Source organism: Sapajus apella, unplaced genomic scaffold (assembly GCF_009761245.1).
Source record: "Sapajus apella isolate SASKATOON/1434 unplaced genomic scaffold, GSC_monkey_1.0 scaffold6, whole genome shotgun sequence".
In the NCBI taxonomy this organism is placed as follows: Eukaryota; Metazoa; Chordata; class Mammalia; order Primates; family Cebidae; genus Sapajus; species Sapajus apella.
The window spans coordinates 78,417,128-78,437,289 of record NW_022436946.1 but is presented as its reverse complement, the minus strand read 5'-3'; the positions used below and the strand labels follow the sequence as shown (position 1 = coordinate 78,437,289).

At 34.6% G+C, this 20,162-nt stretch overlaps 1 protein-coding gene across 5 annotated transcripts in view; it reads right to left on the bottom strand.

The window, feature by feature from the left end:
- Nucleotides 1-20,162, bottom strand: part of LMBRD1 (LMBR1 domain containing 1) — a 131,974-nt gene that overhangs the window by 76,374 nt on the left and 35,438 nt on the right. For all 5 annotated transcript variants that reach the window (XR_004268055.1, XM_032275608.1, XM_032275607.1 and 2 more), the window contains 4 exons: nucleotides 10,500-10,597; nucleotides 8,113-8,180; nucleotides 1,382-1,470; nucleotides 310-383 (listed from right to left, as the gene is read on the bottom strand). Coding sequence is in view for 4 of the 5 variants with exons in the window: in XM_032275608.1 (XP_032131499.1) it covers nucleotides 310-383; nucleotides 1,382-1,470; nucleotides 8,113-8,180; nucleotides 10,500-10,597 (329 nt within the window). In the remaining variant the exon portion in view is untranslated. The remainder of the gene's footprint in view (nucleotides 1-309; nucleotides 384-1,381; nucleotides 1,471-8,112; nucleotides 8,181-10,499; nucleotides 10,598-20,162) is intronic.

Genomic DNA, 20,162 nt, shown 5'->3' with positions numbered 1-20,162 from the left:
GAATAGATTTATAAGCATACCAGATATTATAAATCTACCACATAGACTTATAAGCATAGATTATTATAACATAGGATATAAACACCTTCAAGGCTCATAAGTTATGAAATTTCTGATTATTAAATTGCACAAATATAGCTAAAATGATAGGTAAGTAGTTAAAATTTTACCCTTAAGAAAACTGAAGAAAAATTGAAAAAGAAAGAACCAAAAAATTATAAAGGTAAACAGAATAAAACATAATGAGTTACTACAGTAAAAAAATGTTTTATAAGACAATTTTAACTCAGTTATCATCAGTTCACTTACTGTGTAAGTTATAGCTGCCAACATTCCGATCAAGGTGAGAGAACTAATAGAAAATGACAATGCAGCTAAACCATCTGCAAAGAAAGAAAAACTGTTAAAAATGTACATATATACTACTCAAATGTTTATATTTAGCAAATCAATGTAAAATGCTGAGCTGCTTATACATTTTGAAGAAATAAAAACCCATATGTACTACCATATTCTTGAAGTGCTAACTTAGAGAAAAGAGTTTTTAAAGGGCTCTTTAAAAATTGATTTGTAAAAGATCTTTCAGACTAGCTGAGATTTTCTTTCCCTCACCTCTTAAATTAACAGGAAAATTACTGGTTAATTATTGGGCCCAAAAAGAGATCAGTAAATTATCAGATGCTCAAAAAGTGAATTAAAAAGATCACGTGGACTTTCTCAATGGCACACCCTAAAAGATAACATTACATAGGAAAGCTATCGACCTTGACTCTTTCTCCCTTCTCAACACAGTCTTGATACTTCCAGTTTCAAGACTTTGTTCTTGATTTTCAAATCAGTTTTTAATGTACAGTCAAAAACTAAAATCTTAATTAAAGAGTTTATTTCACTTTTTAACTTGAAAGGACAAGCTTGCCCACTTGGCAGAAAAATAAAAGCAAACATAACTAGAAAACAGATTCAAAAATAACATACACACACACACACACACACATACACACACACACACACGCACACTACTATGCTAACAAGTTGGATTTAGGAAATTATCTAAAGGAAGGTCAAAGAGTGAGGGGCAAGAATGATACTTTCACATAAATATATCAAATTATGTAATAAAATACTGTGCAACCTTGAACATTCTTAGGTAGGAACAATACTTTTTCCAATTTTAATACAGGTCCTGTCAGGCCTGTATTGATCAAGTTTAAATGCAGGTCCTGTAGAACCAAATCAAGGTTTTGATTAATTTAATGTGTTGACATTAATCTTTTATGAGTACTAATTGTAATGATTTATCATTTTAAAACTCATGTCTCAGTTTTGTATAACACATAAAGAGAGAATATTACTACGTTTTTCTAAAAAAAACAATACTTACGACTACTTCCAAGTTCTTCAAACAGGAACTTCACTTTTTCCCACTCTGTGGAATTTTTGTTATTAGGAACATTCAATGGAACAAAGGCACTACAAAGAAAATAATTGTTTTAATTGCTTTAAAAATAAAAAGTTAAATGGTTTGAAACTTGAATTATTTTTCTCTAAAACAATAAAAAAATCAAACCTGTACTATGCACAGAGGGGAGTGAAGAGTTTATCTATGCATTTATTTCACTGCAAATTTGTTTTAATAGTTATATTAATGCATTAAGTAAAATTAGTTTCCTTTGTAATCCCATATGTCTTTTGCACTGAAAATACTGATTTGTCAGTTATACTTTAATAAAGCTGAGAAATAAAACAAAAAATAAATATAGAATATTTCGAGAATGGACCGTAGGTTTAAGATGATCAAAACAAACCACAAAAAAGGTTAAGGATATCTGTATTAAAATCAGTAGAGCAGAATATAAATATACTCAATTATTTTAATATATTTATATAGATAGGAAGAAACAAAAGAGATACATTAGAATAAACAGTGAACGTCTCATTGTGGAATCGGAAGTGATTATTACTGTCTTATTAGTATTTTCCTATTAATATGTCTTTCAAGATTCTATCCAACAGACAAAATGAAAGTAGTTTCTATTTATTTTTCAGCCCACAGGTGAAGAACTGTAGAAATATCAGAGACAGACAGCATCCTAGGAGCTTAGACTGGGAAAAGATAGAATAAATAAATGTTCGCTTTATTATCTAGCCCATATCAATAAACAAGAAGATAGCCAAGAGATTAAGGTAAAGAGCTGGGTATCCCTTAGGTAGTATAAGCGGAGGAACAAACAGAAGTAGGAAGTAACTCTAATATCACATCCTTCCCAACTTAATTTTAAGCATAAACAAAGTGGTAAGATTTATCCTCTGTTGTAAAGAAGATAATTTTCCAAGAAAATTAACCCTTCCTCTTGATGATACCTGTTCAGTTCCTCAGCAGAATTATCTAGCAGTTCAAATATTCAAAAAACAGTAACACCAGAGGAAACCTTACATAATCAAAAAAACTAAAAAGACTGTGACCCATACCTGAATGACTTCACAAAAATACTTTGAAAGCAATTATCAGAGAGTTAACATGTGAGCACTTAATATTTTAGGTATAAACGAAAGCACAAATCCAAAGCAGATTCCTAAATTACCACCAGGATTTTATAATCTAAAAAACAGACCTAAAATATTTTCACTTAAAGTAAGAAAACATCCATAAGTAGAACTCAAAATATGCCAAAGGAACTAATTAATCAACACAGACCCTGGCCTTATTACTGTAGGACCTTGATGAGCCAGGCTTTTCTCTTTCAATGGAGCTGAGGTAGGGTAAGAAGACTCAAAAGGCAAAGCAGCACCTGACTGGTATAAAAGCATGTCAACCTTTTAACCACAAGAAGGAACAAACCACTGTTCATCAGCCAAATATCAGCCCCATAGACAAAGAGCTATAAAGAAAAAGGAATACCTCCCAACAGGTGAAAAGGCAATTGAAGCCAAATGAAGTTATAATATAGATATAGCAGTTCCAAGGAAAGAGAAAGCAGTTAAGATTATCAGGTATTTAGTATACTAAATGAAATGGTGATGACACTAAAGTAACCAAGAGTTAGAATACAATGGAATTTGTGTGGTAAAAGGGTGCATATACTTTTAAAATCTCAGCCCTTCTAAAAAGAAACTCAATACAGGGCACCTCAGCTTCCAAAAACACAAAGTACTAGATTAACTCATTTCTGCCTTGTGTTCCATTATTGAAATACTAAGTTTGTGGGAATTATTTAATATTTTACTGATCAAGATCATCGCCAAGGTCTGATTTTTCACCCACAAAAAAATCTGCAAACTTTGGCATAAATGGGTTAAAATATAAACTAGAGCCTAGTATGATTAGACTTTTCCCTCATGCCCTTGAAAATAAAAAAACTAAAAAACTGCTTAGCAAAAATATTTTCTACCCAATCTGAGTCACTGAATTAGCTTAACACATTATCTCTTCAGAAAGAGACAAAGGAAAAGCTAATGAATTGCAGTAGATATGAAATGGAATTGATGAATTCAGCAGAGCTGAAAATAAGATGTTCACTTCCTATACTCCACCACCAAGTCAATTCATATTTATCTTCCAAACAGTTTATGTTTCTACCTCTCTATTCTCTTTGTAACCACTGTAGTTTCAATAATCACCTGAATTTACCTGAACTTATATAATGGCTACTTAACTGATTTTCCTATCTGCTATTTACATACCACTTCTCCAACCCAACATCCAAAATCCACTTTCAATACATCCTTCACAGTGCTGTAAGTAACTCTTAAAGCAAAGTCATATATATTTATTTTCATGCATTCATATACACAAATATACACAAAATCTTCACTGTCTTTTAATTACTCGGTAGGACAAAATTAAAAATTTCTTAAACATAGCATGTAAGATCCAGAGTCTACTTACCTGGCCAATGTCATATCCTGTCACTCGACCACAGGAACACTTGAAACCTCCCACTACACTTTTTTTTTGAGGGGAAGGGAAGTCTAAATTCACATCATACATTTTATGTCATTATTCACACACTGAATGTTAACCTCAGCTTCCAAGTTAATATATTTTATAGACTGAATTATGTTCCCTAAAAATTCGTATGTTGCTGGCTCTCTGCTCCCCCATTCTACAGACAGTCTCATCTCAGCTGCACCAGCCACATCACTGAGACACCATGGTGAAAGTGAAGGCCAGAGTAAATGGATTTGGCCACAGTGGGTGCCTGGTGACCAGTGCTGCTTTTAACTCTGGCAAAGCGAATACTGCTGCCATCAGTGGCCCTTCAGTGACCTTAACTACATGGTCTACATGTTCCAGCATGATTCCACCCATGGCAAGTTCTAGGGTACTGTCAAGGCTAAGAATTGGAAGCTTGTCATCAATGGAAATCCCATCATCCTCTTACAGGTGCAAGATTTTGCCAAAATTAAATGGGTGATTTTTGCACTGATTATGTTGTGGGCTCTACCAGCATCTTCACTACCATGAAGAAGGCTGAGGTTCACTTAGAACAGGGAGAAAAGAGGATCCTCATCTCTGCCCCTTCTGCTGATACCCCCATGTGATGGCATGAACCATGAGAAGTACAAAAATGGCATCGAGATGGTCAGCAATGCCTCTTGCACCATTAAGTGTTTAGCCTCCACTGGCCAAGGTCATCCATGACAACTTTGGCATCATGGTGGGACTCATGACCACAGTTCATGCCATCACTGGCACTCAGAAGATTACGAATGGCCCCTCTGGGAAACTGTGGTGTGACAGCTGTGGGGCTCTCCAGATCATCATCCCTGCCTCTACTGGAGCTGCCAAGGCTGTGGGCAAGGTCATCCCTGAACTATAGGAAGCTTACTGGCATAACTTTCCATGTCCCCTCTGCCAGTGTGTTGATCATAGACCTGACTTGCCATCTGGAGAAACCTGTCAAATATGATGACATAAAGAAGATGGTGAAGCAGGCATTGGAGGGTCCCCTCAAGGGCATCCTGGACTACACTGAGCAACAGGTTGTCTCCTCCAACTTTACTAGTGATGCTCATTCTTTTACCTTTGATGCTGGGGCTGGCATTGCCTTCAACAACCACTTTTTCAAGCTCATTTTCTGGAATGACAATGAATTTGGCTACAGCAACAGGGTGGTGGAACTCATGTTACACCTGGCCTCCAAGGAGTAAGAGCCCCTGGATCACCAGCCCCAGCAAGAGCACAACAGGGAGAGAGAGGTCCTCACCTGCCAGGGAGTTCCTGCCACACTCAGTCCCCCACCACAGTGAGAATCTCCCCTGGACACAGTTTCCGTGCCAGATTCCCTGAAGAAGAAAAGACTTAGGGAGTTCCACTATGCTATGTACCACCAATAAAGTCCCTGTTCTCAACTCTCCTAAAAAAAAAAAAAAATCCAAGGCTGGGCACGGTGGCTCACGCCTATAATCGCAGCACTTTGGAGGCTGACTTGGGTGGATCACCTGAGGTCAAGAGTTCAAGACCAGCCTGACCAACAAAGAGAAACACTGTCTCTATTAAAAATACAAAAATTAGAGGGGCATGGTGGCATATGCCTGTAATCCCAGCTACTCAAGCGGCCAAGGCAGAAGAATTGTTTTAAACCAGGAGGTGGAGATTGTGACGAGCCTAGATCGCACCATTGCATTCCAGTCTGGGCAACAAGAGCAAAACTTTGTTTCAAAAAAAAAAAAAAGAAAAGAAAAGAAACTAGCAGGGCATGGTGACAGGTGCCTGTAATCCTAGCTACTCGGGAGGCTGTGGCAGGAGAATCATTTGAACTCGGTAGGTGGAGGTTGCAGTAAGTCAAGATAGCATCATTGCACTCCAGCCTGGGCAACAATGCAAGACTCTATCTCCAAAAAAAAAAAAAAAAAAAAATCCGTATGTTGAAGCTCTAACCCCCAATGTAATGGTATTTGGATATAGGTCCTTTAGCAAGGGAATTAAGGTTAAATGAAGTCATAATCATCCCATGGCATTGGTGTCCTCACAAGAAATGGAAGAGACGCGAGAGTGCTCCTTCTCTCTCTCTCCCCCGCCCACCCCACCCTTCCTTCCCCCTCCCCTTCTCCCACTGCAAGCACAAAGGAAAGGTCATAGGAAGACAGAGCAAGAAGGTGGCCTTCTATAAGCCAGGAAGAAAACTCTCAACAGAAACCAAATCTGCCAGCATCTTTAACATAGACTTCTAGCCTCCAGAACCATGATAAAATAAATGACTGTTATTTAAGCCATCCAGTCTATGACACTTTGTTATGGCAGCCAAAGCAGACTAATACATGTTATTCATCTTTTTTATTTGTCAAGTCAGCTAACCGATTCCCATTCCTTCAAATCTCAACTGAAATATTACTTCCTTTTAGATGTCCTGATTCTGCAAGGCAGAGTAAGAATCTGCTCCTCCACCATCAACATCTGGTATGTATCTCCTACCAGAGCACTTAAATACTGTAATTCAAGGTCTGTATCTGCATGCCTCCACAATGTAAACCTAAAGGACAGAGACCATGATCCTCCACCATCACCCACAAGATCTAGCATAGTATCTAAAACATAAGTGTTCCAAAAACATATGAGCTACATGAATTAGTTAAATCTAGATCACAGCTTTGCCATAAAATTATGTAGTTCTATTAGCAAAAGCACATCACTTAAAAGAAACTCTGAATATGCCACCTTCAAAAATATTTCAAGACCTTTTGTCAATCACTTAACCTGAATGCACACCTCATTCAAATATTTACATATGGTAATGAGAAGAACACTGTCCTGGATGACTGAAACACTAATAGTCTTTAATTCACTATTCTTTTATTCTGGCTGTTGAAAGATTTGTAGTTTTATTGATGATTCTCACTCATGATATAAATTAGGAGTTGGCAAACTACCGGCTGCCTGTGTTTAGAAATGAAGTTTTCCTAGAACACAGTTGTGTTCTTTGTTTATTTATTGTCTACGATTACTTCTGAGCTATAAGAGAGCCACAGAGACCATATAGGCTGTAAATCTAAAATACTTACTATCTATGCTTTAAGAAAAGTTTGCCTATTCCTGCTCTAGATAATTCATGCTTACAGACAAGGGACCTCATTGTTAACAAGGGAAATTAACATAAGTAGGTTTGGCTTTCTAAAAAAGCCAAAAGAAAAACACTTTAAAAATATACTTGGTAGCTAAAAAAATAGAAAACGCACTAAAAAATATGTTTACAAAAAGTACTCCTTTTCATGACACATCAAGGCAGGTAAAAAGAACTGGAAGTATGACTTGATTATAAAACATGCACATTCTAAGAACTCCCAGAACTACAAAAAGTTACTCAACAATTTTATTCCAATTACAAGTTACATGTAGTAAATATTTTTTTTTATTTATGGAAAGTTATTTATTAGAAACTGTGAAACTAAATTATAAAAGAAACTTTAAAAAACTTATTAACACCTAATATATTTCCTAACATAAAATATGAGAGACTAATAACCTATTTATAACACAGATAAATGTCGTCCAGTAACAAGCATAAATGTTAGATGTTCTAACAAATACGTTAAAATGTTATTGATATTACTTTAAAAAACAAGAAAAATTAAGAAAAGAAATCTGTTGACAAAGATTTGAAGACTGATAGGGTCAAATCTGAAAGACGCACAGACAAGGATTTTTATCCAAGCGCTATTTATAAAAATGGGGAAACATCATAAATGTCTAGGCAGTCATCACTAGAAGATCAGTTAAATATATTTTTGCATCCTTAGAAGGAAATGCAATGTAGTCAAAATTTATGGATCTACACTTACTATCCTGAAGAGACGCCCACAATATGTTAACAAGTAGATTACCAAGGATTATATAAAATATAATCACATTTGTATAAAATAAAAACATGTAGGGTGCATGCAAGAAGTGAGGTGTACTCTGCATGCATTCAAGCACATAAAAATGTCTAGATGAAACAACACAGACAAAACTGTTAAACTGTGGCTACTGTTCCTTGGAGATACAGAAAGTGAACTGTTCTTTTTTTACATTTTTTTCCCTAAATTTTTCTGAATGATCCTTTTATTATTATTTTTCATATACTTGTATTTCCATGTCATGGTAAAAAAAAAAAAAAAAAAATCAAGACTTACCCAACTAAAAGAAGCAGTGCACAAATCACAGCAAATCCCAAAGTATACTTGAGTGCCGTTTTAATTTGCTAGACACCAAGAAGAAAAAAAGTATACCATTTAGCAAGCCTTTTGAAATATAAAATATTCTTGCAATAGTTTAACAGTTCCTTCACATCAGATACACACTTGTAGTCAACAGTGTAAAGTTTCACTTGTTGAAAAACAACCTTAAAATTTAAAGAAAACGGGTATACTACATCTTAAGTATCTTGAAAAAATATGAGATTTTGAAAATCTTTTCAATAGTTAGGGCCTTGTAAAAACCAATCCACCTAAAGCATAGTTAATTTTCCAGCAGGCATCTTCAGTAAAATTATCAGAATATGTAATAAAAGATTCCCCCAAACAGCAATCAGAATCTACAACACCCCAACCCAATTCATCAAAAGTTTATAACAATAAACACAATATACACATATGTTTGTGTTTCAGTATATATATATGAGTGTATATATATATAAAGTATATTTGTATATATGCATACTCACACATACATATATATATAAGTATATATGCACACATAAATATATGTGCATATATACTTACATACATTAACATATATTTTACACATATATAGTGTTTATCATGCCAGGCACTGATCTAAGAACTTCACATACGTTAACTCATTTCATGCTCATAACAATTCTAAGATAGGTTGTTCTCATGTCTACTTTAGACTTAAGGAAGCTGAAGTCCAGAGAAGTTAATAATCTGTCCTAAGGCACATAGGTCACAAGTGATTAAATAAGTACTTAAAATCAGGAACTTGGGAATTTAAAACCTATGCTTTGCTTGGTGCCCATAATGTACTCACTCCAAAGGCTAAGAAAAACAAAAAAGGCAAAGTTGGACATTCTGAATGCGAATAAAAAAGTTAATAGTAATCTCATTTAAATCAGTCAGAAATAACATTCATCCTCTCAGACTAATGACGCCTCTAAAAATCATCTTTTAAAATTTGAATAGATGTTTCACATAGAACGTTCTTGTTCACAAAGGGCGTAAGATATTCTTTAGGAAAAGAACTAAAGAAAAGGTAGAGAAGATGCACTTTGGAAGAAGTGAAAGAGACCACATAAATCTCATGGAGATTTTATTAAATGTGTAAATAGCTACCTTACTTTATACACCTTGGTTTTTCCAACTATAGAGTATCTGCAAATAACAATTTTGACTCTCTTTATAAATATTTAAATGTCTAACTTTTTTTCCTCTAATACTGCATTGATTATTACTCTTAAGAGTCATTTAAAATATTGTTAATTTACTTGCTCCTAATCTTAATGCAAAGGCTCTTGAGGTTTTAAGTATGATTAAGCATGATGCTGGCTTTTGATTGAATACATTTACTTCTGTATTTAAACACAAATGAAAACAAGGTATAAAACAAAATCCTGTAACTCAAAAAGATAAGACATTAGTCTTATTTTTCAACTGTTCCCCTAAAATAAAACGTGTTCAACTTTGACAAATACCTTTTAATATACATTTTTTTCTTTGACCTATTATTTACTATATTTCAATAGATTTCCTGATTTTCAGTCATCCATGCAATTGAGAGGCCCAACTTGGTTATATAATATTAATATATTTGTAAGATGCTCCTGAATTATATTTACTATTATTTTAGTTAAGATGTTTATACCAATACTTAAGTGATATTACTCTGCAGTTTTGAACATGTATGTTTGCTGTGTTTGTCAGGTTTTTAAAAAGTCACTCTTATCCTGGATTAGTAACAACAACCTACAAATGTTCTTTCTTTATGCCTCTGAACAGGGGCCAGCAAACTACATTCTGTGTACCACATCTGATTCATCTTCTGTTTAAATGGATCATAAAATGTTCATTGTCTCTGGATACTTTTAACATTATAATGGTAAACTTGAGTAGCTGAAACAGAGACCATATAGCCCACAAATCCTAAATTATTTACTACCTGGTCTTCTACAGAAAAAATTCTGTATGCCTGATCTAGAATTGCTTTGTCTAAAACAATAGTCACAAGCCACATGTGGCTAGAAAGCACCTGAAATGTGGCTAGCTTGAATAAATGTAAAATACAACCCAAATTTCAAAGACTTAGTGTGAAGAAAAGAAATTTAATATTTGATTAATAGTATGTTTGGCTATATTTGAAATGATAATATTTGGAATATATTATGTAAAATTCAATGTATAATTAAAATTAATTTCAACTGTTTCTTTTCATTTTAATGTAGCTAACATTATATTTCTATTAAACAACGCTGCTCTGGAAAAAAATTCAGTCATGTCATTCTCTGAAAAAGCAGAAAATAATATTTTTTTTTCTAAACTGAGACCTCTAAAATAAAGATACTTACAGTACATTTGCTAGTATCATCATCATCCTTTTCTTCATAATAGAAGTAGACAAAAGGAATCCAGAAGAACACACAGAACAATATTACAGAATACAAAGCTGTGGAAATAAATAATAAGCTGAGTTTTACTAATTACATATATACTTAATCACAGTTATCTCTCTGTGTGCGTGTGTATGTGTGTGTGTGTGTACATATGTATATATATTCACTTACCAAGTTCACGCCCCTATCTGATTCCTTGTTCTCATAATTCTCTATACACAGTATATGATGCCCAAATAGTCTTCTCTGTCCTATGTCCCAAGAAATCAACAGTACTCCAAAACCATAATTCAAGTTAACTTTGGGGAAACTTCTAACAATAGTAACAACTGGGTCAAGAACAATTGTGGCAGCTAACATATGAGCTCTTACTATGTATTAACTACAATACTAAGAACTTCCTATCAACCATCTCATTTAAATGAACTTTAACTTTTGCCTTCATTCCAATTTGAATTTGAGTACACTTACACAACATTTGCTATTCTGGCAAGTTAAAGAAACAGCTATAAATGATACTGTCTTTTTGATATAAATAATTTTCTCACCTTAAGTTTTAAAAATATGCAATATTATATAACCGATCTTACCCAAATCAAAATAGAGAAAAGGTAAAAAGGATAGTAAAACAGTAAAATTAGATTCTCTATTTTCCCACCAATGGACACTGGGGTTGCTTCCACATTTTAGAATTTGTGAATAATGCAGCTATGAACACAGGGACAAATAACTATTCATGACCCTGTTTTCAATTCTTAGATTAGATTCAAAATTAGATTCAACATCAACTGATATGAACTACTATTTATCTGCTTTAAAAAAACATTAATTTGAAATACTTTTAACCAGTAGTCAGTCAAAATGTTTATTTAAATTTAACATAGAGCTTAAGTTAAGCCAAAGGTATAGTACCTTTAACTATAAAAACAGAATAAACATTTTGAGACATAAGCCTAAGAAACCTGTTTTTAAAATCTGCATATTCACATTCATTTGCTTTTACATACATTCATGAAAAATAGTAGTACAAGTATAATTGCATAAAGCAATTACAGAATTATAATCATTGTATTCCTTTATTAAAAAAAGCAACTGTTACCACCCCCAGACCCATCAGGATGGCTACTAACAAAAAACAGTAATAGGCCGGGCGTGGTGGCTCAAGCCTGTAATCCCAGCACTTTGGGAGGCTGAGGCGGGTGGATCACGAGGTCAAGAGATCGAGACCATCCTGGTCAACATGGTGAAACCCCATCTCTACTAAAAATACAAAAAATTAGCTGGGCATGGTGGCACGTGCCTGTAATCCCAGCTACTCAGGAGGCTGAGGCAGGAGAATTGCCTGAACCCAGGAGGCGGAGGTTGCGGTGAGCCGAGATCGCGCCATTGCACTCCAGCCTGGGTAACATGAGTGAAACTCCGTCTCAAAAAAAAACAGTAATAATGACAAGTGTTGGCAAGGATGTGGAGAAACTGGAACCCTGTGTGCTGCTAATAAGAATGTAAAATGGTATAGCAGCTATGGAAAATGGTATGATGTTTCCTAAAATAATTAAAAATGGCATTACATATAATCCAGTAATTCCACTTCTGGGTATACGCACAAAAGAGTTGAAAACAGGGTCTCCAAGAGTTATTTGTACACCTATGTTCACAACTGCATTGTTCATAATAACTAAAACATGAAAGCCACCCAAATGCCCACTGATGGATGGACAGAGAAGCAAAATGTGGTATACACAAAACAGAATATTATTGATTCTTAAAAAGGAAGGAAATGATATGTGCTACAACACATGTGAACTTAGCATAATTAGAAGGACACCATGCTAAGTGAAATAAGCCAATTACAAAAAGACAAATACTGTATGACTCCACTTATATGAGGTACTCAGAGTAGTCAAAATCATAAAGTCAGAAAGTAGGACAGTGGTCGTCAGGAGAGGGGAAGGGCAGAAGACAGAGTTACTGTTTAACAGGTATAGTTTCAATTTTACAAGATGGAAAGTGTTAAGAAAACGGGTGGCAGCAATGGCTGTATATTTTGAATATATGTAATACCACTGAATAGTACACTTAAAATGGTTAAGATGTTAAAAAAAAATGGAAAAAATGCATGTTAGTAATATATAATAAAAATCTAAATTACTAATTAATTGTCTTGGAAGAAATGATTTTAGAGTTAAAGAGTTTTCTTGACATTTGCTAGTACTATCTCATTTATCTGGAGGATATTTATGATATAACCCTACTACATGCAATACAGGTCAAAGAAACTCAAATCAAACAGGACCCTAAATAATCGACAGAGGGGCAGAGTTAATTTATATGAAGCAATCACAAAATTACTGTCAACATAATGAATTTGGCACTACAGACATGCAGGTTTTTAATATTATGAGCAACTATTGGTGACAAATCTTTTAGGGCAATGAATATTGGTGTATGTACTACAAAATAAAGAGTAGTAGTAAGTTTTAACATTTCTACTGCAAAACTAAGAACCAGCAGAAATAAACATTTATTTACGAGGAACTTAAACAAATTTACAAGATATAAACAAACAACCTCATCAAAAAGTGGGCGAAAGATATGAACAGACACTTCTCCAAAGAAGATGTTTATGTGGCTAACAAACATATGAAAAAAAGCTCATTATCAGTGGTCATTAAAGAAATGCAAATCAAAACCACAATGAGATACCATCTCATGCCAGTTAGAATGATGATTATTAAAAAGTCAGGAAACAACAGATGCTGGCGAGACTGTGAACAAACAGGAACACTTTTCCACTGTTCTTATGAGTGTAAATTACACATCAACCATTGTGAAGACAGTGTGGTGATTCCTCAGGGATATAGAACCAGAAATGCCATTTGACCCAGTAATCCCATTATTGGGTATATACCCAAAGGATCAGAAATAATTCTACTATAAAGATCATGCACGCATATGTTTACTGCAGCACTATTTACAATAGCAAAGACTTGGAACCAACCCAAATGCTCATCAATGACAGACTGGAAAAAGAAAATGTGGCACATATATACCATGGAATACTATCCAGCCATTAAAAAGAGTAAGTTCATGTCCTTTGCAGGGACATGGATGAAGCTGGAAGCCATCATTCTCAGTAAACTAACACAGCAACAGAAAACCAAACATCAAATGTTCTCACTCATAAGTAGAAGTTGAACAATGAGAACACATAGACACAGGGAGGAGAACATCACACAGGGGGGCTTGTTGGGGGCGGGGGGCAAGAGGATGGAGAGCATTAGGACAAATACCTAATGCATGCAGGGTTTAAAACCTAGATGATAAGTTGATAGATGCAGCAAACCACCATGGTACATGTCTACCTATGCAACAAACCTGCACGTTCTCCACATGTATCCCAAAACTTAAAGTGAAAACAAAAACAAAAAAAACAAAAACCGTAACAAGTATTCCAAAGCTTTAAAAACTTAAATACAAAATGCCATTTGTAAATCACCCTAAATACCATGCCAATATTACAATTAAAATAATCAAGTAATTTGTGTAAAATAAAAAAAAAAAAAACTGAATTAGCACAATAGATTTGAGTAGGCTTGCAGCCTCACACCAAAATCTTTGATAAACTGATAGGTGGATTAAGGTTTAGCTTCAGCCTGAGTATGCCACTTGTGTCTGTTACTAGGTGGGCTTGGCCTTTAGATAGCAAAACAGCCTGATGACTATTTGTATACGCATTTCTTGTTCTCCTAATCTTGTGTGATGAACAATCTTTTGAAAATCTAAGTTACCATTATATTTAATTAGTGTAGCAAAGTATAAGACAAATTCCTGTAACTCAATAAAAAGACAATCCTTTTTTAAAAAAAAGGGCAAAGACTTTGATACTTCACATTAGCAAATATATACAATGGCCAGGTGCAGTGGCTCACACCTGTAATCTCAGCGCTTTGGGAGGCCGAGGCTGGCATATCACCTGAGTTCAGGAGCCTGAGGCCAACATGGCCAACATGGCGAGACCCCATCTCTACCAAAAATACAAAAAAAAAAAAAAAAAAAAATAGCCAGGCATGGTAGCGGGCACCTGTAATCTCAGCTACTCAGGAGGCTATGGCAGGAGAATCGCTTGAACCCGGGAGGCAGAGGTTGCAGTGAGCCGAGACTGTGCCACTGCACTCCAGCCTGGGTGACAGAGTGAGACTCCATCTTAATAAAAAAAGAAAATATACACAATGGCCAATAAGCACATTTTAAAAGACGCTCATCACCATAAGTCATCAGGAAAACGCAAGGTAAATCTAAATGACTAAAATTAAACTGGCAATACCAAGTATTGACAAGAATGCAGAACAACTAATGTTATCATACTTTACTTGAGGAAATCAGGTACAACACTGTAAAAAACTGTTCAGTAGTTTCTTATCAAGTTAAAAATATACCTATCATGTGAGCCAACAATTTTCTTACTCTAGCAATAAAGTTCAACAACTTACGCAAAAGGGCTTTTGCCCAGAGAAGCTTGTTTGATTTGCAGAGTCCAGGGCATTTATTGGAGACTTGCAATACAAGCACATTTGCCTAAGTGACCAGCTTTGATTACCAAAACTACGGACTCCAAAAAGGAAAGCAAGAATTCACCAAAGCTCATGTTTTGCACAATCTAAACAAGTTGGTACAGCATGGTTCCATACCCAACTGTACAAAATCACCTTTCAAATACAAACATGGGGAATACACAAGTCCTAAATTCCTAGGAGTGAGTCAAAGGTAAGCCACACAAGCAGGACCTCCCTGAAAACATTCAAGCATTCAGTAATATTAGGTCTGCTGAATTAACTCTTTCACAAGAATGATGTTCACAGAAACATTACATAGTGATCAAAAACTGGAAATGATCCAAATGATCATTAACAAGCAGATGGATAAGCAAACTGAATGACATATTCACATAAAAGACGATCACATAGCAATAAAAAAAGAAACATGAGACACAGATGAATCTCATAGACCTTGTGCTGAATAAAACAAGCCCAGGCACAAGAGTGCCTTTCTATGAGTGAACATAAGGAAGTGCTGGAATTGGCAAAACTAACCTGAGAAGTCAAAAAAATGGGGCAGCTACTGACTATAAAAAAAGATGTATGGCAACCAAAATTCTCATGTTGCTGGTAAGAGTAAAAAAGTTTTTAGCAATCAACATTTGAAGAAATGAAGTGGAGAACAGATGCAATTCTCAAGAGACTATATCCCTCTAGTAGTCTATGATTCAAAATAAGTTTAAAATTGCTCTAAATATGTCTTTCCCTGATACAACCATCTAAGCTATCTTCTAATAATCTGATTGTTCTTTCTCAGTGTCTTTATGAAGATCTCTTTTAGCCCATAACTGTTGAACTGTAAAGAGAGAATTAAATTAACATTTATATTGTACAACATTTGCCATATGATCAGCTCTAATGTCAAGTTGAGTTTATATATCTGTAATGGGGAAAATAATATTGCTGCCTCCACTATCATGAAACAGGAAAAATTGCTTTTTTGAAAGTTCTACATCAAACTCATAGCCATTTTCAAAGGCAAATTATTCTTGACTCTTAACAGTTATGACACTTTCATATCCTAACATCTCTATAAAATATGCTTTTACTTGTAAACGATTTTGTTAAAAGATTGCTACTAGCAAATAAAAGATAAACAGATTTTTGGTATAGTAGACCCACTAACATCAAAGAACACATTAAGAAAAAAATTTTAAGCCTCATGTTCACAGAAATTCAACTGATGAAACAAGTTAGTTTTTTAAAACAACTTATCAAGAACCAGCAAAAACAAGTGAATAGAGAGCCATTCTTAAAAGGTCGTGGACAAAAACTGTACCAAAGAACACATAATAATTCCTAAGATTTTTAAACATGTACAAAGCAACAATCTACCTTTTAAAAGCCATGTGTCATTAAAGTGTAACTCACATGAAAATTAACTTGTATAGACTTGTAAATTGTTAAAAAAAACTTTTAAAGTATCCTTCCCAACTACAAATGAAAACAGCTAACATTTACAACAAAACATGACGACAAACAAAAACTTAGTAAATATTGTGACAGAATAGCCACTACAAAGTTTTTTGTTTTAGAAGTCAAAGTATAAACATATTCTGGGAACTCTAAAAGCCTTCTAAAATTATTTACCCAGCTGAAAAAATTGTGAGTCAAGACTGATAGTTGCATATCTATAACCATTTCCTTTCAGCTGGCATTCCAGCTGACCTTTCCCCTTCCACTATAGCCTACTTGAAACTAATACATGACGGCTTAAACTCTAGCACCATTTAAAAATCTGTAGTGGCCTTAAAATGGAAATCATGTCCTAAAGATGGAGATCAGAGAAGCTGAAAGAACTTAGTACTCTCATGATGTTATGGCACTGCCATACCAGCCTTATACAAGCCTATCTCCATGCTTATTTTAAGTGAGACTGAAATACTTCATGGCTATTTAAACCAGGTACTTCTGAACTGCTAATAGCAGCCACATGTAATTCCTAAAATAGAATTTGGTACTAGAAATAGGCAAACTCAAACATTTATTCCTGAGCTATCCCAAGCCCTTGGTCGTCTTGTCTGTTAAGGGTAAGTACAATAGATCTCAACTAACTTTTGCCACTGAACATGGTAATATCATAAGGTGTTACAGCATCCCATGAGTTCAAGGTATACTTCTCCTTGCATTAACTGTATAGCAGCAACCCTACTTCCCTTAATAGGGTCAATCACTGCATCTGATATGGTAACTATTCACTGGAATAAGATCAAAGTGGCCCAAAAGAAATCATACCTTCTAAATCAAAGGAACCATTATTTCATTCTACGGTAGAAGTACTCACAGATGGCTATTGAGAATTATAAACCAGTATGCAAGGTAAGAAGCAAATGTTCTGTGAGTAACAAACCACTCAAAATCACTAATAAATGAACTAATCATTATTGAATTAGGAAGAGTATGTAAACTTCCATGCTCACTTCTATTTCTTAGTTACCAGTAACAAGTATATAGATTATGGGAGAAAGAGAAACATAAGTGCTCACTGGTCCCCAGCATTCTCTAAAATAAGGACAGACTTTTCAACTCATTTTACAAAGCTAGCAGTTTTAATACTCACACCTGACAAGAATAATAAGACAAAAAAAAAAAATTACAGACCAGTCTCACCTGCAAATTGATTTTTTAAAAGACTCTCAATTGAGAGGGCAGCAAATCAAATCCAACAACACATTTAAAAACAAACAACAACAAAAAAACCCACCAAGATGGCCAATTTTGGGTATAAGCTAGGAATGCAAAATTACTTTCAGTATAATCTAGCCACATGGTACATTATATACCACTTGAAAGAGTAAACCAAAACAAAAAAAGCTTTATATGGTCGTCTTATAGATACTTCTGTTTCTTCATAGATACAGAAAACGGCCCTTATAAAATGTATTCATTTAACAAATACCTACCGAGTATGTTTCAGCCATCATTCTAGGGAGATGTATACAGCTAAATAAAAACACAAAAGCCTCTTATGGGACTTAATTCTAGTGAGGAAACGACACAATACTTAAAATCATGGTATGTACTACTCGAATTATCTTTAAAAATTTTCTTAAATCAATAAGAACACAACCCAACTGAAAGTTACTTTAAGCAGAAAACTGAAAAAGCCAACAAATTTTTTTAAAACATACAACTTCATTTCCAAATAAATTAAACACAGACTAGTGAATTTTCATTTCACACTCACCAAACTAGCAAAAACTAAAAATATATGGCAATATCAAAATTTACAATATAGAGCAACTAGAAGGCTTATATGCATCTAATGAGAATTACATTAGTACAAACAGCAAAATAACTTGTCATTATTTACAATGCTGAAGATGCATATAACTTATGACCTATCAGTTCTACTCCTACGTATGTACTCTGCACATATACAACAGAAAACTTGTATAAGAATGTTCACTGCACAATTTTAACAGCAAAAAAACTAAATATCCACACTGATTAGTACGTGGCACAGTCATACACAATGGAATTATACTTTCTTCAATAACATGTATAAATGTCTGGAACATGAAGATGAATGAAAGCAAGCAAGCCATTTCATATAAAGTTCAGAAAATGTAAAACTAAGAATACAACATGATAAAACTGTAAGGCAAAGCAAGGGATTAACACAAACTAAATTTAGAATAATGGTTATTTCTAAGTGGGAAACAGAAGAAATGGCATCAAGAAAAACACAGGGGACTTCAAAATGACTACCTCAAACTTCGCACTTTCTATGATCAATAGTTAGCTAAGCATAAAAGTATATCAAGTAAACATCAAGGCTGTTGATATTTGGAAGACTGCTGAGATAGGCAGCTTCTAAAGTGGCTCCTTATAGACTCCACTTCTACATTCATGACCTGGGCAATATTAGCTTGAGTGGCTGGCACTAGTGACTCACTGCTAAGAAACAGAATATGAACAAAAGTATTGGGATGTCACTTTTCAGATAAGATGACAAAAAGACTGGCTTCCATCTTATCATAATTGTGACTTTTGAAAGACAAAGATTTAATATTGATAAAGTACAACTTATTAAGGTTTATCCTATGAATCATGCTTTTGATGCCGTATCTAAGAACTCTTTTTCTAACTTAAAGTCACCAAGATTATATCCCTTAATTTCTTTTTTTAAAACTTGAGACAGAGTCTTGCTCTTGTCACTCAGACTGGAGTGCAGTGGCATGATCTTGGCTTACTGCAACGTCTATCTCCTGGGTTCAAGAGATTCTCCTGCCTCGGCCTCCCCAAGTAGCTGGGATTACAGGAGCTTGCCACCACCCTGGTTAATTACTGTATTTTTAGTAGAGACAGGGTTTTATCATGTTGGCCAGGCTGGTCTTACATTTCTAACCTCAAGTGATCTGCCTGCCTCAGCCTCTCAAAGTGCTGGGATTATAGGCACGAGCCACCACATCCAGCTTCCCTTCATTTCTTCTAAAAATATTATACTTTTATAGTTTAGGTCTATGATTGATTTTTGGATACAGTGTAACGTAAGACTCAAAAAAATCATTTTTTCCATATAATAATCCAATTAAAAAATTTTTTAATTGGATGGAATTAAACTGAATTGGCCCAACTGTTGAAAATCAACTGACCATAAATATAAAGGTTTATTTTAGGACTCTGAATTGTATTCCGTTGCTCTATATGCCTGATCATCTGCAATACAACATAGTCTTGTTTACTGAGCTTTATTGTATGCTTTGAGATCTGAGGATGTAATTCTCTAATGTCATTTTTCTTATTCAAAATGTTTTTGGCTACTGTAGATCCTGTTGATTGCCACATAAATTTTAGGACTGGCTTGTCAGTTTCCCAAAAATATTTTTAAAGTCTCTGTGATTTTAACGGAGACTGTGTTCAACTTACAGGTAAGTTTGAGAGAAAAGTGATATAATTGCATCTTTACAGCATTGTGTTTTCAACGCAATAATAGGAAATGGTTTATTTAGGATCTTCTTTAATTTTTAACAGCAAATTTCTGTAGTTTTCAGTGTAGAAATCTTACACTTTTTTGGTA